Below are 22,774 nucleotides of genomic sequence, written 5' to 3'. Positions count from 1 at the left end.
GGTGGATGCAAGCAAAGTTTGTAGAATACTTTTATGAACATCTTTATGAAACCCATTACTCTGCGTAGTGGAACCTACTCCCCCAAGTTGTCCTCTGGCCACACATGCTCTGAGACATGCATGCATGTGCTTGTGTGTGCATGTGTGCACACACAAGTGTAATTTAGAAGACTTACTTACATTCCCCTTATCCATTTTCTCCTTTGTATTGAAAGTAATTAGCATATGCACCCATGGGAAAGAGATGGCTGAGCTGAAACTAATTGCTATTCAAAGAATTTGAGCTAAAGTTAAGGTATCATAGTTTTCTAGTTGGAAAGGATCTTTGGAATAATCAAACACCCTTATATTGATATAACAAAAATAACATTTGGAACAAACATCTAGGTGGTAGCCGAGTCAGAAAGACCCAGTTATTCTGTTTGGTAGGCTGTTGTCCTTCTTCCTCTTGTCATAAACAAATTGGTGTTTTATGAATGTGATAGATGGTATAGAAAACTGGAGTCTTCCAGTGTTATATATGTGGAGATTTCAGGCACTTCACTTGTTTTCCTGTAGTTAACCTGCTCTCAGAAGGCCAGCCCTTCCTCACCTCTGGACTGTGGTAATGTGATATTCTCTAGAGCTCCTGAGGATCACATGGGAATTTGTAAACATAGCTGAGTCATCAAGGGTCTAGAACATGTTGCCTATTTTGAATACAGTAGGAACTTTTCCATTTTGTAAAAATAGAGCAGTGCAGCAGTTTAACAATATACAAAACACACAGACCTCATTGAGACACATTTGAATTTGTATTCCTCAAGCAAGTGGCATTTTACATAAGGACCATTGATGAAGCTGTATCGAGTCTTTCTCTGTCCAGCCAGCCAGCTCCCAAATAACTACATGGAGACTTATTATTAGTTATGAAAGCTCAGCTGATAACTTAGGTTTGTCCCACTAGCTCTTATAACTTACATTAATTAACTCATTTCTATTTATGTGTTGCCACATGACTTGTGGCATTTACCTGTCCTCCTGCATGCTCCCTCTCCTTCAGACTGGTGACTCCTTTCTTCTTCCCAGCATTCTCTCTGCCCCAGAAATCCTGCCTAGCTAGTGGCCATTCAGCTTTTTATTAAACCAGTCAGAGTGACACATATTCACAGTGTACAAAAAGATTATTCTATAACATGAAGCTCAGTGCTTCTTAAGTGTAAGGAATAAATCCTTCAACCTGTAACAGTGGTATTGCATTTTGTTTAGTGTTCTTGTGTGACAGACAAATGACTATGACTATGTTTGTATTTCAGAAAGCTGTTGACATGCTTTTGGACAATGAAGATAAAATTTCAGTGAGTCTTTTTATACATAACAGACCCCTTCTCTGTTGCTAATAACACACCACAGACTAGGCATGCTTTAGAGGAAAGAGGTTACTTTGGCTTATGACCTGGTCCAAGATCAAGAGGCTGCATTTGGTAATGGCCTTCTTGCTGGCAGAATGGCAAGTCAGTGTTGTGTGTTGCACAGCAGGAAACAGGATGGGCCATGTGAGAGGTCAGTTGTGCACCCTGGAAAAAGAAGGCAGATGCAAGGTATCTAGAAGTGTCCAGGCTCCTCCCTCTTTTATAACTATCTGTTCTCATGCAACCTAAACCTCTCAGAGTCCAGTTTAATCATATGGTATGGTTAAATGGTAATCAGTCACCTCCCATGAAACCCTTCCTCTTAAAGAGTCCCACCACCTTTTAGTGATCACGTTAGGAATCAAGCATGGACTCAAGTTTTGGTGGGGAGCAAGGCACATTCAGACTATAGCATGTATTACTAGATGAGTGTCTGCAATAGTGTGCCCACAATAAAGTGTATCAGGTAATTTGTCAATGTGATTGTCTCCTCATAACTGCATTTTAATTTTTTCTTTTTCCTCAGATTAAAAAAGTGGTAGAAGAATTAGAAGACAGACCAGAATTGCAGCATGTGGTGAGCATCAGTCTCCTTTGCCTTTTCAATTCAACAGCAGACTGAGCACTTATGTATTGGTGGGGGAGTGTCCAGGCAGAGAACTTTTCTTAGAGAACACTGCTCAGATTGGAGTTTTGACCACAAACAGTGTGCAGAAATTACTAGAATGTAACACACGCTGTGACTTTGTGGCTTCGAGTTAATCATAGCACAGGTGGTTGAAGTTTGATTTACAATTGGGACTTTAAGAAAGATGTGTTCTGTTTTGCTATTCTCTATCATTCTATGACTTGTGGCATTTACCTGTCCTCCTGCATGTCTTGCTCCCTCTCCTTCAGACTGGTGACTCCTTTCTTCTTCCCAGCATCCTCTCTGCCCCAGAAATCCTATGCCTGGGAGTAAGTGCTTTCCTCTATAGTTGCTACTGTAGATAATCAGGTCATAAGTCACAGCACAAGCCAGTAACACATTATAGATACCAAGTCCTGTTCTTCTGTGTGCAAGACCATAGAGTGGCCAAAGAGCAGATTTATAGTTTTTCCCCCTCACCCACATTATAGCTGAGCCTACCTCTTCTGTATAGGTTTGGCGGCTGTATTCTGAGGGGTGTTAGTCTAGATTTCCCTGGAGGCTCCCTTGATTCCATGTATCATGTCATCCAGGGAGTAAAGCAGGAATAGTGTCTTGGTTTGCTTTCTATTACTGTGACCAAACACCATGACCAAAAACAACTCGGTGAGGAAAGGGTTATTTTATCTTACAACAACTTTCAGATCACGTTCCATCACTGAAGGAAGTCAAGGCAGGAACTTCGAAGCAAAAGCCATGGAAGAGCACTGCTTACTGGCTTGCCCCTCATAATTTGCTCAGTCGGCGGCTTTCTTATACACTTCAGGACCACCTGGGGGATTGGGGGGTGGCACAGTGGATGGGACCCTTTAATCATTAATCAAGAAAATGCCCTGCAGACCTGCCTACAGGCCAATCTTATGGTTTTATGTTTTCCAGTTAAAATTCCCTATTCCCAGATATGTCTAGGTTGTGTCAACTTGACAAAAAACAACCAGCACAAGAAGGTATTTTCTATATGCTTTAAAAACATATATAAAACTACACAGAGAAACCCTGTCTCAACACACCTCCCCTAAAAAAAACCATATATAAGAAAAGGCTTGAGTGGCCTTTGCTGGAGTCCAACTCCAGATGAGGGCAGGATCTGAAGATGGGTGGATGCAAGAGCAGTGAGGGAGGAACCACACACAGGATACTTCTTAGTTTCGTTTTAGGAGAGATGGGCAGAGATGACGCACATCTCGGTATTGTAGCTAGAGTTTTCCAGTCCTGCCTGGCCCATGGTCAGGACAAATCTCTCTCACCCGCCAGTCCCACAGCCGCTCAGACCCAACCGAGTAAACACACAGAGACTTATACTGCTTAAAAACTGTATGGCTGCAGCAGGCTTCTTGTTATCTAGTTCTTATATCTTAAATTAACTCATTTCTATTAATCTATAAGTTGCCATATGGCTTGTGGCTTACCCCTTTCTTTTACATGTTGCTTGTCATGGTGGCGGATGGCGGCAGCTGGCAGGTCTCTCTGACTCAGCCTTCCACTTCCCCGAATTCTCCTCTCTCTTTGTCCTGCCTATACTGCCTGCCTGGCTACTGGCCAATCAGTGTTTTATTTATTAACCAATCAGAGCAACACATTTAACATACAGAACATCCCATAGCACGGTATGGCTTGTCCTACTCGGACAACCTGTGTGTCTCACAGGCTTTATTTATACACAAAATCATTGCCTCACAGACTTTCATCATTGATTGCAAAGTCTTCATGGTGCATACTTTTCCTAAAGTCTTCCATGATTACATAAGTATATCAAAGTAAAAGAAACAAAATGAGCAAACAGCAAATGTCATGAGAATAAAAATGCAACATTATGATAAAAAACAATTCTTTTTAGCTCGATGTCCTTTTCTTTAACATCAGTGTTGTAAAGCTTTGTGGTTACAGAAAAACTAAATAGGATGTCTCTATTTAAGTTTGATTTAAGTTAATAGATCAGAAGTTATTTACTACTACTTGTTATTCTATTAATCTGCTATAAGGATATTTGATCTTTCTACAGAAATCTAATTCCTTGGTCCCTTGTTCAAATTCTTCTTTTATATGTGACATAAGACCACCATCCTTTCCTTTAACTTCTGAAATACCGTGTTCTGCTCTTTATTCTTTGTATAATCAGTGGAGTCCTGATCTGACAAGTCTGCTCAGGAAGCAGTTCACAGGCAGTTTACGGAGCCAAGATGGTTCTCTTTGTGTCTCTGTCATAAATTCCTGTTTCAATATGGTCTCTATCTTTATTACAATCCTGCAAAGAGTAAAAGAACATCAAGATTCCTAAAACTGCTTATTTTGCCTTTAGGAGGGTACCAAGGCCTGTCGTTAATTTTATAATGAAAAAAAAAAAAATCTTTTCCTTGACCATACTAAATCTGTGTTTCTGGGCAAGGAATGAAAACCTAATGATTCAATTATAATTTGTTGGCTTCTAAAATTTCCCAAAGTTTTTCTTCTTAAATGATTTGTTCCAGATCCTATGTCTCATGCTTATTAATACCATTTAAGTAATAAGTTCTATAGAAGACTCAATTTCTTGCATAGCTAATTCCCCCAGGGAATCACCATAAATTTTATTCTTAACATCAGCTTTCATAAGAATTGTTATATTGTCCCAGTTACAGCCTTCAGTGAGGGGATCTTAAAAGCAAGGAATTCAAACATTAAACATGTCAAAGACAGAGCAAGAGTTGTGCAACAAATTCTACCAAGGACAATGAAGAGCCAGTTCAAGTCTTTGTGATCTTGGTCAAGCAGCAGCTCAAAGATCAAGGATAATGAAGGGCCAGTTCAAGTCTTTGTGATCTTGGTCAAGCAGCAGCTCCAAGATGCTTGGCATTTTCGCTGGAAGTGTGGTATTCAATTCAAAAGCCAGCTTCTATGCTGAAGCTTGTGGGGTCTCACAATGGGAGTGTAATCTGGATATTTTTGTTAATTGCTCAGCATTTAATGCAGATACTGTTACCATAGTTTTCATGACCAGAAAATCTCAAGATTATCTGCTCGCACAAGCAAGGCTCCATTCTGCTGTCTTAAAAGTTTGCTTATAGAGCAACAGTTTCTGACCTGCTTAAGGTATAAAACAGAGCTACAGGCAGCATTGCTCTGCAGCAGTGTAACCAGTGTAACCAGTCAGATATCCCACTAAAATAGTCATGTAATGTCTGTAGTCTGTGTGACAGGAACACACCTCTTCAGGGAAGGTACCATGTTCTGGCCATATCCAGACCCCACTGCAAGCTGCCTGTCAGCACTCCTTATCAGACTTAGCTCAGCAAATGAGCTTAGTTTGGCTGTTCCATGTCCCCTAATTGTCCCAGAGAACTGTAAACAGCCCAAGGATGACTCTTGAAGTACATATGTTGTCTTGGCATGATATACAGCAGCAGTTAACTCACAGCTCTGGTAGGACTAGGGTTCTTTGTCTGTTATGAACCTGTTACAAACACTCATGGTCTGAATGGACTTTGTGTGGCTAGTGTGAGTGTGTCTTCTCCCTCTGGTGGGTTGTGGGTTTGTGTTTGTATTTAGCATTAGCACTGAGTATCCTTTTGGGGGTATTATATAATGAACTCAATCCTTTCAGTAAGTAGAAAAATATTTGCTCTAGAGTCTAATTGTATGAAACAGCTATTCTCTTTTTATTACTTATTTTTGTTTTCTGATGCCATCAATATAGATACCACTTAATTGCAAATGGATTACATTAATTCTCTAAAAATGGATATAGAGAGTGTGTAAGAATTTTAATTTAGTTTCTGCTATGGAGTGTTTTTAGAACAGTCATGTCATGACCCTGTGCCTTTTCATGTAAAAGAAGAAAAATTTGTAAAGATTTATTTTAATTTTATGTGTAAGAGTATTTGGCGCACATGTGTGTAAGTGCACTATGGGCTTCTTGGTGTGTATGGAGGCCAGAGGAAGATGGCAGATGCCCTGTAACTGGAGTTATGGACAGGTGGAAGTTGCCATGTGGATGTTAGGAAACCAACCTGGGTTGGTTTCTACAAGAATAATAATACTCTTAAGCACTGAGCCATCTGCCCAGCCCCAAGAATAGAATTGTTACCTAAGACTGCTACCCAAGCATTTGATTTCTGCAGCAAGGAGATGATGACATTAAGATTTACCATCACTAATGCCTGTGCAGTGCTTAGCGTACACATGCGTGGTTCTGGGTGATGCACAAATGGCAATTGTTTTGACCCAGTGATGTTTGCTGCAGGTGAGGACCCCAAGTCACAGAGTGAGTAGGGACTATCTAAGTTCACATAGTTGTCAGTGGCAGCCTGTCCAACCAGGAACCTTATAGGAGAGTTTCAGAATCTGCTTCCCAAATGATATTCTCCTCCCCATTCCTTGTCACATAGAAGTTATCCTTGCTGAAAACCATGTTTCCTAACCTCTATGGAAATTGTTAACAACTAAAGTAGTGAAGTTAACTGGTTATTTTGTTCTTATTCTGATAGTGTGGCATATCTTGTTCCTTTTAGTATTTGCATAAGCTCTTCAAAAGAGACCATCATAAGGGACAGCGTTACCATGAAAAACAGATCAGTCTGTATGCTGAATATGATCGGCCAAACCTCCTTCCCTTTCTCCGAGACAGTACCCATTGCCCACTTGAAAAGGTAAGCCACTGACTCACTGTTTGGACACATCAGAAGTAGTTGTCGTTTTTGTAAGTCATTTGTTGGTCTGCTCTCCCTGCCTGTGCTCATCCCTGTTCAAGGGAAGGCTGCTGTTGAGTCCAGTGGGTCCTGCCAGCCCACTGTGGTGAGACAGGGTCCTTTGGGTTAGACTTTGGGACAGAGCACAGGCATTCTGTGACAGGCTTAATTAGAATAAATATTTAATCCACGGCAACACATACCAAGCTGAAGTGTTATCAAGAGTCCGAGTCTTTTTCTCAGAATTAGAGGAACTCGGGGTCAGAGCCTGAGAGTGGGGACTGCCCGAAGCCAGGGCAGCTGCTGCCTCAGGAACCAAGTTTGATAAGCAGAGTGACAGTGTCCATCTGTTCTCAGCACTTGCCACTGAGCTTCTGTATTTCTCCAACACGCGGTGTCACATTGTAACGGCCTCTCTGCTACTCTGTCTTCCCCACTCACCTGTAAATTCTTTCAGGAAGGAAGGACTTCCTCTACTCATTTGGGTAAAGAAATCAAGGCACTGGTTGGCATTTTTTAACTCTTTAAATGGCCTTTTCATTGATGATCACTGAAACTTCTAAATCAGGCATTATTTCTTTGTCAAGATCCATAGTAGGAAATCTATTTGCATAAAAGTATTACCCTGCCTTATTTTGAAACATAGCTGACTTTGACACATACTCATGACTTACGGATTAATAAAAGATCTCATTCTTTTTTTCCTTAGAAATAAGAATTCTGATTACACTGAATTACCTCTGAAACTGTCATTTATGTTTATCCCAAATGACAAGGTTGATCCTCTAGTAGCAGACATGCCGGCTATGACAGGGGTGTCTATGACACCTATGATACCCAATAGATGACAGGACATGTATGGTGGAATACATCCTCACCTGTTTCAGCCCAAAGACACGCAAATATAAATTACAAACTTTAAAACCGAATGTTCCCTCCCCAGAAACCTCCTACTTCAGAGGACTGATTCCTCCATGTCAGGTCGTTTACCTTTTCTGGGCTTGGCTAACTGCTGAGGGGAATAATGGCTGCAAGTGGGTGACTAGAAATTCTGAAGTATTCAGGTGTACCTTATTTTGTGTGGTTTGAAATCCCAAATCCATACTTTGCAGCAACCCTGATAGTAATACATCAGAAGCCCTGTGAGGACCAGCTATTCAGTCTTAGATTTCCAGGACTGAAAATCACCACAGTTCATAAACTCAAAAATCAATCATAAGTTTTTTATGGAATTGTTCATTGCAAGGGAGCTACAGACTTTGTAAGAATTTCTAACAACTCCTGCTCTTAGAAAGAACAGTACGTTCCTTCACACATCTGTCATGCCTTCCGCCATGCACTGTGCTTTTCACTTGCTTGATATTAGTTCATCTCCACAAAAGTGCCTTTAGGTGGATGGAGGCATCTGGTACCTGGCAAGCTGAGACTCGAGGTGTGAATGGAGTAGTTGTAAGGGGTGGGGGGAAGACGGGGGAGACATGGAAGCTAGGCCTCTGATCCTCGGGCCCCTCGTTCTTCACTGTGCTGAAGAATTGTTTTTCAGGTTTAAAGTGTCCACTAAAATAGCGGCAAAGGTATTCCTTAGCATTGTAAGCATCAAGAAAAATACAGCTGCAAACCTGTCTTTGGACTATAATTTACACATGTGATCTTGTGATTTGATCATGCCTCAGATATGTTACAATCGTTATAACTTTGGCAGGTTTATAACTGAATATGTGATCTCATATTAAGCAACATTCACAAGGTGGCAGTGTGTATAATTTGGATGAACACACTGGTGACACAAAGTGGACAAAATTTCACTGAAGGATTTGAAGAAAGGTTAGCTAGGATACATCAGAGTCAAGGCTAGGCAGGAATCCTTGTTTAATTACAGCTGATAGTGTTGCTCCTGCTATCTGGAAATTCCCGTTTCACCTTTATGCTGAGTCAAGAAAAAGAAAGTTAGAATGCTAATTTTGCATCTTTTTTTACTCAGTTTCTATCAGTTATCTTACTTTTCACCTTTGTTTACGCTAAAACTCACTCTTCCTCTCTCTCTCTCTCTCTCTCTCTCTCTCTCTCTCTCTCTCTCTCTCTCTCTCTCTTTCTGTGTATATGTGTGTGTGTATATGTGTGTGTGTGGTGTCTCCTCTCTCTGTCTCTCTAGGTCTATCTAAAGTCTTTCTTCTAGAGGGATCATAGTGTTCAAATATTTGAGAATCTAAAATAAGGATGATGCCACATTTGTGTCAATAAAAGAAGAATTCTGTGTCCTGTAAATACTTTATTTTTATATTTCACTCAAAACTCCTACATATTTCTAGAGTTTCATCATTTTTAATGAGAAAAATCTAAGGTACTGTTAGAATCCACTTATAAATTAAAAGACTTGCTGTTGTAGAGAGCTGTCCTCCAGTACAGTGTGACCTGTTGAACTCTTGGCTACTGTGATTCCTGGTTGGAGACCCCTATGAGACTGGGGATATATAACCAGTAACAGTGTTCTGGTAGTGTGCTCAGTAGGTCCAGACCATCCTTGTGGGTGCATAGTTAGTTAACACACTGACACTGAGTATGCAAAACATGGTAAATCAGTATAAATTAAATAGCCACTTAGAGTAAGTGCTTTCTGTAATGGACCATTCAAGTGTGACTTGGTATGTGTGACTTGAAACACTGTCCTGGCTTCATCCCTATTCTAGACTAAGGTGATGCTCTTTTCCCTGTTTACTTATTAGTTAGATACATTGCTCTTTGTGATCAACCCCCACCCCCATTCCTTAGCTGGTTTAAATATATAGTCTACAGGAAAATTTAAGTCAAAAATCAAAATATCAAGACTACTTCTGCTGTTATTTATAGAACAGAAGAGATGATTAGCTCAAGCTGTTCTTTCTATGACTTTGATTCTTATTTTCAAAACTGCCTAGCTGGCTGGTAGTTTCTAAATAACTACTTTAAATATGCAACCCAGTTAACTTGTTCTGAAACCTTTATTGTCTCCTCATTTGAGAAAATACTCATTACAGACCTACTGTGAGCCCAGCATTGTGCTAAGCATAGGACTTTACAAGCACATGGTCCCTGCAGGGTGAAAGTGAATGACTAATATGGTGAATAGTTAGTTATCCTAGTGATAAAGAATTGTGAAGCCACATGCAGGGTGAAAATGGAGGAATCCCTAGAATCTGGTCCAGTGTGACTTCCTCTACTTTCTAGAGTAGGGAGTAAGGAGTGAGGAGCAAGTTTCAGAGGGGGAAAGAGGTGGTCAGGGAGAATAAAGCTCCACTAGGATGGCTGGACAAGGCTGCGGGTCACCATGCAAATACAGCAGGAGGGCGGGCGGTCTGTGAGATGCGGTTTCCCCAGCAATGGTACCGGACTCAGGTGCCACCTCTCTGAATTCAGTGTCGTAACTCCATGCACATGGTCCTCCCTCTGCACTGTGCCAATCATGGAGAGACATGTGGCCATGTCTTTGTCATCCTTCTTGTGCCCGTGAGCCTGGGGTAGACTTGCTGTCTCTTCTCCTGCTTCTTTGTCTCCCAGAGTGTTGTCATTACATGTTACTACTCTCTTCACCTTTGCTCCCTTGGTTTGATCCTTCAGCATCTAGCAGGGAGAGCACAGTAAATACATGCTGTTTGATTTTAGTGACTGTGATTTGTCAGTACACGGTGCATCCTTACACTGTGAGAGGAGACAGTTTATACAAAGGACTGTAGATGAGGGTGGAAGCAGTGGTATAAACCTCAAGCATCTAGAAGAGAGAAAGCTTAAGAGGAAAACACATTCCAACATTGCTCTCTGCTTCTGCCTGTAGATTGCTCTGTTACTTGGTGTGCTCCTGGTTCAGTTACGTAGATCCAGTAACTCTGAAAGGTGAATGCAAACAATGAGCCACAGAGATGTGTTTTGTTTTGTTCCATTTTTTTTAAAGGCAAACAATGAAAAATTCTTCCAAGTTTGTAAGTGCTTTTAAGTGGCTCTCTTAATATTCTTTGCCTGTTTGGTAGCACATAGTAACATTTTTTTCCCTGCTTTAATTAAAGGCTCTTGAGATCTGTCAACAAAGAAACTTTGTAGAAGAGACAGTTTACCTTCTGAGTAAGTAGCATTGGTTCATTTTAGTCCCATAAACATAGAAATGGGGTGAAGATTTGGCATCAAGTGTGTAAGAATGGACGCAGATTTGAGAACAAAGTAACAGACATTCAGGCCTAATGTGTATAAAAATGTAACACATGGGAAAGGAGAGTCCAGAGCACAATAGCATAGGATGAATTGCTGGAGCCATGCTTCTAAAAGAACATAGAGCAAATCTGTAATTAAAAAAAGCAACAAAGCAAACAAAAATGTATCATATTTCATAACACAGATTACAATTGTAGATGGGCTGACAGATTTCATTTTTGGGTTTTATTCCCCTTTTAGTTTATAATTGACTTATATCACCACACACTGATATGAAACAATTCCTATTTTCAAAACTCACATCCTTAATAATTAGCATATGGGGCTTTGGAGCAAGAGGAAAGCTTCATGATGTATTGTAGCTCTCAGTGCTCCCTTTTCCTCTGGTGCCCACCTCCAAACATGGCAGAGCTTGTGTGCAATCTATACCAGGAAACTAGACTTCTTCCAGAATGCATGAGAGCCGTGCAGCATTTACTGGGGATTTCATGAGGAAGCTTTGCAGGTGCTGGTGACATACAGCATAGACCAAATGGATGGATCTAGCATCATTTCCCTGCCTGCCTACCTTGTTTCTCACACCACAGCTCTCTTCCACACACCACTCACTGTTATTGGCTCCTTTAGCCTTCATTGAAAATTAACCCAAGTCTGCTAATCTTATGTATGGAGTAGCAAATTCATGGATGTTTAGCATCAGCCCTAGAACTGGGATCTGCTTTCCTTAGGAGAAATGTTTTAGGCTTGAGCATGGTTTGGGGCTTCTCGTCACAACTTCAAGTATGTTATCAATTTACTTCTTCCAACTGTGATCCTCCAGGAAGTATCTATTTGAATTCATCTTTATCATAATGTCTTAGGAACAGTAGATGACTTAATTCATGACCCTTTACTGGTCCCTGCGTGGAACAAAGGACAAGGGTAAATGTAGTAAGCCTCAGCCAGATAGTTGGCCCTCTACTACATAAGGCCTTCTACATGAACTCTAATACAGCTTGGGAAAACTAGGAAGTGCCAAGAGATTAGTGAGCAGAAGAGGCAGAATGTTTTCTAAGAGTTTTAAGTCTTAACTGTGTCAGAATTTGAAATCCAAAAGAAATTACAGGCCAGTGAGAAGGAAGGCAGATTGCAACAGACCCAGCTCAGACTCCAGCTATACAGTTCAGTGGCTACATAATCTTGCCAAGTTACAAATATTGTATTTTCTCTTATATTAAAAAAAAGTAGTAAGTAATACTAAGTCCAGGCATGGTGGCACATGCCTTTAACCCTAGCACTCAAGTGGCAGAGGCAAGCAGATCTCTGTGAGTTCAAGGCCAACTTGGTCTACATAATGAATTTCATATAGAGCTACATAGTGAGGCTGTTTCAAAAAGAAGGGTGGGGGAGGAAATGTAAATATTCAGTGTGTTAGGCTGGAAAAATGACTTAGCAGTTAAGAACATTTGTGTTCTTCCAGAGGTTCCAGGCTCAATCCCTAGCTATCACATGACACATGATGGCTCACTTCAATTTTGAAACTCTGGTTCTAGGGAATACAGTGCCCTCTTCTGGTCTCCATGGGCACTAGGTATGCACATGGTACACATACATACATGCAACCAAGACACCTATGCACATAAAGTTAAATAATAAAATTAAATTAAAAAATTAAAAAAAATAAAGTAGGGACTTAGGTGAAGCATCTCGCCTAGAATCATAGTGAGATTAAATGATGTCATTCACATAACATCATCCAATGAACATTCCACACAATGTGAGCACTCAGTAAATAGGAAGTATTTATTTGGCTGTCAGAGATAGAAAAAGGCTAGTGTTCTGTAAGAAAGTCAGCTTTAGTCTTTTCTTTCAAGCTTTATAAACCAACTAAGAACTATGCTATTTCCTTTTTAAATGATAAAGTATTCCATACTTCCTCACCTCATCTAGGCCGAATGGGAAACAGTCGGAGTGCCCTCAAGATGATTATGGAGGAATTACATGATGTTGATAAAGCAATTGAGTTTGCCAAGGAGCAAGATGATGGAGAGCTCTGGGAAGACCTGATTCTGTATTCCATCGACAAACCACGTAAGCAGAGAGGCCATTTGATTGTAAAGCTTTTTGTCAAGTATATATTATAGCCCATTGTGCAAGGAAGAATTATCTCAGGGTACACTGGGCTAAAATTATGGCCAAGTGGGTTGGTGGAGAAGTTTAATCCCTAAGTCCCACAGGGTGGAAGGAAACTACTACCTTAAGTTGTCCTCTAACCTCCGCACACATGCACCCAGTGGATGTGAATTAATCTCCCTCTCTTTCTCTCTGTCTCTTTCTTACACACACACACACACACACACACACACACACACACACACACACACGAAGTATAAATCAATATAAGTGAATAAATCGATAGATGGATGTAATAAAGTTTTGATGGTAAAGCATCCACAATGAATCCAGCAGTGAAAGTTCTGGAGATTCTTACCCTTCCTGTGCAGGAAGGCCAGAACCTGACTCTGTAAGCCTGAGGGTGAGGAAGAACAAGTGGTTGCACAGTTTACCATCCCTTCTGTAGCTCCGCTGATAAATGCCTTGTGGCTTGGTTTGGCTTGGTTTGGGTTTGAGTTTGTATACAGAGGGGCCACTCGGTGTGAAATCTCAGAGCCCTTTCCAGACTATGTATGAAAGCATGTTACTTACTGGACGGTAGCCATGGGTGAGGTTTTGAATTGTAATAGTGCCCTTTCCAGCCTCATTTTATTAACACAGCACTGGGAGTTCTTAAGTGTTGCTGCTCAGCTCAGCCATGTGCAGAGGCTCTCTCATCCCTACTGCTTTGTGATTTGGGTGGTGGTTGTTGGTTTTGTTGTTGCTGTAAGTTAGGGGGCTTTATTCTCATGTAAGTAGCTTACAGTTAAAATGGACCTTTAGTACTTTCTCTGTTGAAACTACGAGGAATTTAACGTAGTTGGAATTTGAGTTCATTACTTATGAACTTCATGACCCTGGATAAATTAAATACCCACTTCCCCTGTCTGTAAAACGAAAACACAGTATATGCTCACCTTGAAAAATATTAAAAGTATAGAATAGCTGAGTTCTCAGTGTTGCACTTTGACAATAAAAATTATTTTGAAGAGGTGTGAATAAAGGTAATCATTTAACTTTTCTTAAAATGTTCTCAGTTTCTCTTTTAGAACTTAGACCAGTGGTTCTCAGCCTTCCTAATGCTGTGACCCTTTAATACAGTTCCTCATGTTGTGGAGACCCCCAACCATAAAATTATTTTTGTTGCTACTTCATAACTGTAGTTTTGCTACTATGAATCATAATGTAAATATCTTATATGCAGGATATCTGATATGTGACCCCCAAAGGGGCCAAGAACCACAAATTGAGAAACAATGACTTAGGGGAAATTAATCCCTAAGAGTATAATTTAAATTTAAAGAGGATGGGTTCTTGAGAGTTTAGAAAGTCACATTTTTAACATTTACCTTGAGGGAAATAAATTGTTACTTTTGATTGAAGTTGATGTGAACAAATAAAGTGCATTCTAATATTGCTCATGTAGGTTTTTGTTTGGTTGGTTGGTTGGGTTTTTTTTGTTGTTGGTGGTGGTGGTAGTGTGTTGTTTGTTTTTGGTTTTGTTTTTCTAGACAGGGTTTCTCTGTGTAACAGGCCTGGCTGTCAAGAACTTGCTTTGTAGACTAGGCTGGCCTGGTCACAGAGATCTGCCTGCCTCTGACTCCCAAGTGACTCGTGTGTTATTTTTACGTGGTGTTTTGTAGCATTTATTACTGGCTTGTTAAACAACATTGGCACACACGTGGACCCAATTCTGCTAATCCACCGTATAAAGGAAGGAATGGAGATTCCCAATTTGAGAGATTCCTTGGTTAAAATTCTGCAAGATTATAACTTGCAGGTAAGTATGAGCAGGTTCATCCATTTCTAGATAAGTATTTCTAAACCACTTAGATGTCTGCCAGACTTTGCACTTCGATGTTGGAAACCTGTTCAGATAGAGAAACTGAAACCATCTCAGCTAAGGCAGCCGTTTGATCCCTCAATCGCCTCCAGATTTTCTCTTGAGAAGACGTTTTTCTCACGTGTGTGGTAAATACAGCCTAGCATTGAAGAGGGCATGAGAATACTTACAAAGACGATTTCAACAGGCCACAAAATGTTTTCTGAGAAAATAAATACTGTGTGCAATTTGGGAGAATAAGATATATCTTTAAACACTCCAATAATTTTCCTTGAAGCCACTGAAGGACTCCATTGTCTGAAACATGCTTATACACAGGACCTAATGAGCCTTTGTCTGACTGCTACAACGATGCTACTTTATTTGCCCTTTAGTTCAAAAATTGTGTTAAGAAAAATGGAACCCATTATTTTCATGTAAATAATTAATACGCTAGTTACTAAGCATCCTAACCTTTCTCTTTGAAAGGCTGAACAATGAATATATTTCAGAATCCTGGTGGCTTTCTTAGGACTCAACTGCTTAAAATACATCAACTTTTAAAATGCAGGCCGTCCTTTCTACACTCATTTGAAAATGGTTTTTCGTAATAGATGAACTTGCTTTCCTGGAAACAGTATACATTTTTCAGGTTGTAAGAAGAACATATTGACGCAGATGTGTCAGATCACTGGTCACTGTGAAGGGGGCAAAGCAGAGGACAGCCTGCTGAACTCAGGGTGATGACACCAAGAATCAGTGTGACAGCGTGCAGGAGTGGAGACCAGGAGGGACAACGGTTGTTGCCCTGGAGTGTGATTCTGTTACTTCAGCATTTCCATAGTTGTAGTGAAGGTGTTCAGAAGTGGGGTGGGGGTAAAAGTGGTCAGAGTAGAATTAAGTGAGAAATTAAGAAGGCAAGGCCTTATGAATCAACCAAATGGACTGAGAAATGGCTGGTGCAGGCAAGGGGAACTACAAGGGAAATCTCAGCATCCTTGTGGTCCTCAGAGAACTATAGTATGACTGGAAGGAACAGCATGAAAGGAGGGTTTTTTTCTGTAGATGGAGGTGGACAGTCCAGAACCTTCACTCTAGAGCACTGTGTATGGGATGGGGTTTGTGGAGAAGTGTGTGTTAGGTTGAAGCAAAGAGACTGAGGGCCTGTTCTGCAGAGCCTAATCTTAATGCTGGTGTTTATGGCCAACAGCCTTGGAGGTTTTCAGATGGCCCTGGAGAGATTATTTGAGGGAGAAAGAAAAAGAGTAAGAATCTAGGAACCAGCTAACTTAGGGAGAAGCAGGAAACAGAGTTCCCCGGGAATGCACAACAGCGGTCCAGACAAGGAGGCTGCCATCTCGGGCTTGTAAGTGGGCTTCAAGGGAAATGGTGCCAATAGTCAACCTTTTAATGCCCTGTGAGTAAGACTGACAGGATGCTGCACTTTGGTGGGCCCTGCTTCCTGAGGAGCAGAATATGCTTGAGGCCTCAAATCTAAATGTAGGAAAAGTGTTTGTAGACCTGTGACACCTCTATGTGATGGTGGATTCTTAAACTAGTGCTTGGAGCTGGGCCTCTGGGGTGAAACCATGCCTCCTTTACCAGCCCCCTGTGATACCAACAAAAGCACGTGGCAGACCCCCTCCCTGTGCTCTCCTCTTGAAGCTCACACACTGCTGTAGTCTCACTATTCACCCACTTTCTAGGAACACATTTGCATGGCTCTGAGCCGGCTGAAAATACAAAGTGTTAGATGTAAAATGAACATTTAACATAAAAATGATCCTCTAAAACAGCTGGTATCTTGTCCTCTTAATTATAAGTGCATAGAGAGCTTTCTTTATGCTATGTAAATATCCAGTTGGGTAGTGATTTAAGGAAACCCAGAATTTTTTTAACAATGGGTCCAGAGAGCCATTGTTATCCATCAGTCCGTGGATAGAGCAGCTACTCGGAGGAAGAGGAAGGAGCGGGGAGGGAGACCCACGGAAACTATCAAACTATCGCACTTAATGCTGCCTCACTGGAGCTCAGAGGCTCTGGTGGAAGATGCCAAGAAAAGCTACAGAGTTCCAAAGAGTGCTTCCTCTTCTTTGAAGAAGGCTTTATATATATACATATATATATATATATATATATGTGTGTGTGTGTGTGTGTGTGTGTGTGTGTGTGTGTATATATATCCCTTCCTCCCTCCCTCTTTCCCTCACTCCCTCCCTCCTTTTCCTTGAGAAGAGCTGCTCATTTTATTAGTGGCCATTTGTTTATCTTCATTTACACAACCTATTGGGATCATCATAAAAATATCCCAGGTCTCTGTGGAGCCTTTGGCAGTTCCCAGAAGGTTTTCACAGACATACTTTTATTTCACTGTTATTGATCTTCATTTTTTGTTTCATAAAACTATAATTCATGTTCTCATTTATAATAAAAGAGTACAACCCCCCATAAATCTCCCAAATTTGAGGGAAGTGTTACAGACCCATGAATTTTCAAGAATCCTATGTATAAGGCAAGACAGTGACCCTAGTATATATGAAGACCCTTCAGACGTGAAGTCCAGAGTCATATGTCACAGGTGTGCTGCCATACACCTTCTCACTGCCCTTTGTAAATAGACAGTGCATTGAGGACATAGGGGTCTAACACAAATCTTAATAGGTCTTATTAGTAAAATAAAATAAAATAAAAAAAGCCTGGAGCCAGATATTGTGGTGAAAGCTGAAAGATCAGAGAAGCAGAACAAGCCACAGCCAACTTCATCTTGCCAACTCCTCAGCTGATCCTGATTCCATGAATCCACAGACTGAAGGCCTCTGAGTCCTCACCCCTGAGGGTCTCAGTTGAACTGCTGCTTAGTTCCTGTCTCCTCACGCCTTATATACTGTTCTCCATCCAGCCATGTCACTTCCTGGGATTAAAGACATGTGCTTTCCAAGCAAAGGCATGAGATCTCAAGTGCTGGGATTGAAGACATGTGCCACCACTGCCTGACTCTGTTCCCAGTGTGGCCTTGAGCTCACAGAGATCCAGATGGATCTCTGCCTCCCGAGTGATAGGATTAAGGGTGTGTGCCACCAATGTCAGGCCTCTATGTCTAATCTAGTGGCTGACTCTGTCCTCTGATCCCCAGATAAGTTTGTTAGGGTACACAATATATCACCACATAGGGGAGGCTTACAGTATAGTAATGTGGACACTGAAATGTGCTGGTCAGCTGTTAACTGAAATGAGAGGGAGGTAGCTGTGAGGAAACTTGAACTCTTCTGATGTTACCATTTCATACTTTCAAACATCCCAGCTCTCTTCAACTGAAAGTTAGCAGAGTTGAGCATGTTCACTGCCTCAGATCCAGGTGAAGTTAGGGAAATGGAAATCAGTACTTTTGTTACTAATCCCTTTGTTTTTGCCATTCTTGTTTGACAGAAGTTTTAGGTCAGTAACAGTACTCTAGCATTAACCCTATTGCTCAGAGGAATAGCTCAGACTGAGGCTCCAAAAGGTTAATGACTTGCTGGTATGTGAAGACACTGAATTTAAACTCAGGCCCGGAAAGGGCATGCCATGCCATTTTCATCCAGGACTGCATTAGCTCTAACAGGTAATCCATAAACATCTGCCAGTTAGGACCACTTCCTGGCTTCGCTATGGTAACAGCTCTGGAGGAAGACAGCAAGCCTGTTAGAACTTGTTCCTGAGGAGGCAGATGTGGGGACTGAGTCCTTGTTGAGAGCAGAGGCCTGAGCCTGTCCAGGTCATCATGTGATGTGCAGTGAGGCATTTAACACCTGAGGCCTCTTTTCCTAGACACACTCTAGTCATCTCCGGTCCACAAACAGTTTTCCTGTATTTACACTTGGTACTTAAAACTGAAGGCACAGTCAGTTTAAAGAAATCAACAGCTTCTTTCTTTCTTGTCCCTTTTTTGGGAGGAGGGCACAAATTTCTTTGTCACTCACATTATCTAACCTCCCTTTGTTTTTCCTGAGATGGTCTTTAAACTTGAAAGAAGCTTTTGAGACCAAATGGATTTTTTCCTTTACAGAGTAGTTCAGTTTGATCTTACCGCCACATTGAAGTGGCTCAGGTGGCCTGGGCCCACCAGCCATCGCTTCCTGGATCCTTTCAGTTCATCTGTACCTTGTGTTACTATGAGTTAAATACAGTCATGATTTTAATGTCTTTTTAAACTGAAGAGTAGACCTTCACGTTTAGCTTTCCCATTTTTTTTTCTCTCTACACTTAGTCATCTTCGGCAATAATCCAACAAGAGCAGAGCGTTCCAAGTAGAATTGAAGTCCCATGACACCAGTGACTTAAAGACGAGGCTGGAAGTGAGGAATGTCGTGGGGCTTGGAAGCCAGCTAGCTGGCAGCCTTTTACATCCTAAGGACAAGCACCTGTAAAATGAAGAAGGCAAAGCCAGCAAATCCCAGTGTTCAGAGCCTTTTCAACTAAAAACTGCAGAACCTTGGCAGTTTTTCTGGCACATTCCCCAGAGCAGCTGTTTCTAGGGAACCATAGCGATTTCTCTGATGTGTGGTTCTTTATTGCTCTGTGAGACTGCCGTTTTCCTTTTACTTGGGATTATTATCCATGGTGATGTGCTGTAGAGGAATGAGAAAAAAATAGGGAGCAAACCTAAGGTCTCATGTTGGTTGTCAGCACCTTAAGTATATTCTCACTTAACTTTGTTATAGAATATGGATGGACCATTGATTGTACAGTCACAGCTTGTTTCTTTGAAACAAATGATGAAGGGGAAGTGGAGAGGAGCAAGAGTGGTTGAAAGAATGAGGGGAGAAATTGGTTCTTAGGTGTGGATAATCTGGGAAAAATAGAAGGACCTTCCATTCAGAAGAAGAAATTCTGAAAAGGTAATATTGTTCCTTCTGAGAAATGTCATTAAGTATTTTTTGAGATAGAAACTAGTGGTGTGAAGTTGAGAGAAGGCAGTAGTCTATCTTGATGGAGTCCTTAGAACCAGAAGCATCACTAAGCAGGGTTGATAACAATGTGTCCCTAGTCTCCAGGTGGTGGGGTTTCATTAGGACAAAGCTGTTTCAGTTCCATCATAGGCCTGTCCCTTTAATACGATAGTCACTCTGAGAAGCCAGATCCCACTGCCTGAAAGCTCTCCCTGGGGCAGTTAAGTCTACTGTGCTAGGACTTTACAGCTCCTAATTTACCTGTCCTGTTCTAGTACCTGGCTCCTTCGTGTTCCTGTCAAGTAGTCCAGTCCAGACTAAATCATGTGGTGGAGAACTTCCACCACCTCCTGAATGGCAACAAAAGTCAGATGTTTTCCCTTGTTGGGGATTTTTCATGGCTTTCCTCTGTCCCCAACCCCGTCTCATGCATTAAAGGGAAACCTCTTCTTCCCATCAAGACTCCATTCATGTCATTGTCCCTAATATACTGAATTGTCCTTTCTACTAGTGTTTCCATCATAGCTCTTGTGGTCGCGATGCCCTTTTCCTTAATGAAGTCCATTTCTGTGTCAGCTCCATACATGTCTTACCTCTTCTCTTTCCTCTGTTCAGCAGTTCAAACTGATTTTCATTTCTGAAAGTGACGTTAGAGGGAAAGCAGCACAGAAAGGAGGATGCTCACACAGCAGTGTGCTGTTTGTCTTCCTTCGCTGGCCTCCCCTGGTGGCCCGAAACTATCGCAGATGTTGACTCAAAAAGACTGATGTTGTCAGTGGACTCTCATTTTCTGATAACTGCCTTACTAACACCATGTCAGTGACATTAGAATTGTTTCATATTTTTCTGGTTCAGAGCTTTGGGTTTTGATTGATTGGGCAGAAAGCATCACTGTAGTTTTCCTCCTCATGGGTTCCTGACTCTTGACAACTGAGAATGTGCCTAGCAGATACTTTCTGTGAGCAGGTTGCTTAGAAAATGCGGTCCTGGGGAAAGAGGCCTTAGGCCTTAGGCTTTGCTGTCTTCTCGGCAACCTATGGCTGTGCCAATTCCAAGGGCTGTGCCCTCGAGTGAGTGTGTCACCGTGCTTCCTGAGCCCTACGCCAGAGGAGCTGAAACTGGGGCCAACAGCCTCACGGAATTGCTAAACAATTTTCAGAAAGTTTGCCAGCATCACTATTATGTAGATAACTTTCTTGGTGTTTTGTTTTTCTTTTTCCTGTATGCTATATGATTTCTGTTTTGAAAAAATGTAACTTTTTAATAAAAACAAAAAATGTTGCATTTCTAATAGAATCTGACAGGGAAGTTAAATGTAAGCAGTGTGGTACACACCTAAAACCTAGCATTTGGGTGGTTGGGTTAGGAGGACTCCTGTACAGTAAGATACATTTTCATAAAAACAATGAAAAAGGAGGAGGAGAGGCCCTCCACAAGTTGTATGAAAGTGAACACAGGAATATTAAAACCATGCAGTCTTGATTGTCACAACTAAACACTTGAAGCCACAGGGACAGGACTGTAATCATCAGTCCTGAATGTGCCCCATCATGTAACTGGGGGCAGCCTCTAGCTAGATTCACTCAGAGCTGATGTTGTGGTACTTTGCCATTGTGTGTGGTTGCCATGGAGGACTGTGGTTGCTTGCCTGCACTCCCATTCCCAGTGGTGTGAATTTACACTTGTGGAAGAAAATCACACGTCTAGGTTTAGAACTGAGAGTGACGTCACTGTGAAGAAGGCCAAGGGGCACCAGAGCACTTACAGTGACCCACAAGCACAGGTAGTCACAGGCTTCTCTGCACACTTCTCATCTACACCTGCTGCCTCGCTCATGATGGACCCAGTGCATTTGTCAGAGGATAGATGGGTTAATCAAATGAGTAGATAGATGGCTTTGGAATGACAAGTTTTCCATCCTGTGCAAAGATCTGAAGGTTGGACTCCATGAGTCATTCAAGAACCAAAATGCCAGGAAACAATCCCACGCAAAGTGCAAAGGCCTGTGAGATAACAGTAGAATTTTAGTGCAGGGTCTTTTCAGGACGTTGGGATTTACTTGATTTTACTAATACCACAATGTGGTCATAAAAACAAATAAATTGCCAAGAATAATGCCTGGCTCACTTGACAGTGTTTGCCAGGCAAGAGAACCATAAGTGCCTCTGACATTATCTGATTCCTCAGTTAGACACTCCTGATACTTGAGTTTTTAAATGATCTTTCCTTTTTAACCACGTACATTAGATTCTGCTTCGGGAAGGCTGCAAGAAAATCCTCGTAGCTGACTCTTTGTCATTGCTGAAGAAAATGCACCGAACCCAAATGAAAGGTGTTCTGGTCGATGGTGGGTAAAGCTGAAAGAACCTTCAGAACCACGTACCATGTTTTCCAGAGAGGCCAAGCAAACAGAAATATGCTTAACCTGCAGTGTGTGTGTTTTCTTACAGAAGAGAATATCTGTGAATCGTGCCTCTCTCCCATCCTCCCAACAGGTAAGATGCTTACAGGGGAAATCATTTCCCAAATCTGTTCATGATGGGTGGGATTAAGATTTTGAAATTAGCTAATTAGAGTGCCTGTCAAATTATGTGACTTTACAGTTGAGGAAGGATTTCAGCCCCTCCCCTGCTTCTGTGAGTGCTGATTCTTCTGACAGCAGAGCAGGGGTGTGTCAGCTTCTGGGTGTTTTGCAGGAACCCACAGTGCTGACCATGCCACAGGGCTCAGAGTTCCAGGGAATGTGGGCCTGAATGCCAGTACTTCCAATAAGGTGATGCTGCTGGATCTGGCTAGGGCCCCTGCTTTGAGATTCTTCAAAAGAAATGCAAAGCCAAGTGAAAACCTAACTGTCTACATTTTCAGTTCTATGGGGAAAGACTCTCCTGGGTATCTGGGAAGCAGTTGATGAGTGACTGCATCTTCACTGGAGTTCTAGGCACCCAGACCATCGCCCACCTTGGTGGAAA

The 22,774-nt window shown here is 41.6% G+C and overlaps 1 protein-coding gene across 1 annotated transcript in view; it reads left to right on the top strand.

The window, feature by feature from the left end:
• The window catches only part of Vps41 (VPS41 subunit of HOPS complex), a 163,997-nt gene that overhangs the window by 136,789 nt on the left and 4,434 nt on the right, over positions 1–22,774 (top strand). Inside the window, exons 20-27 of the mRNA XM_059263371.1 lie at positions 1,296–1,337; positions 1,918–1,968; positions 6,567–6,704; positions 10,781–10,835; positions 12,852–12,992; positions 14,699–14,835; positions 22,053–22,152; positions 22,256–22,300. Coding sequence (XP_059119354.1) covers positions 1,296–1,337; positions 1,918–1,968; positions 6,567–6,704; positions 10,781–10,835; positions 12,852–12,992; positions 14,699–14,835; positions 22,053–22,152; positions 22,256–22,300 — 709 coding nt within the window. The remainder of the gene's footprint in view (positions 1–1,295; positions 1,338–1,917; positions 1,969–6,566; positions 6,705–10,780; positions 10,836–12,851; positions 12,993–14,698; positions 14,836–22,052; positions 22,153–22,255; positions 22,301–22,774) is intronic.

Source organism: Peromyscus eremicus, chromosome 5 (genome assembly GCF_949786415.1).
Source record: "Peromyscus eremicus chromosome 5, PerEre_H2_v1, whole genome shotgun sequence".
Taxonomy (NCBI): Eukaryota; Metazoa; Chordata; class Mammalia; order Rodentia; family Cricetidae; genus Peromyscus; species Peromyscus eremicus.
Note: the sequence above shows the minus strand (reverse complement) of the source record. Positions and strands in the feature narration are given on the sequence as shown.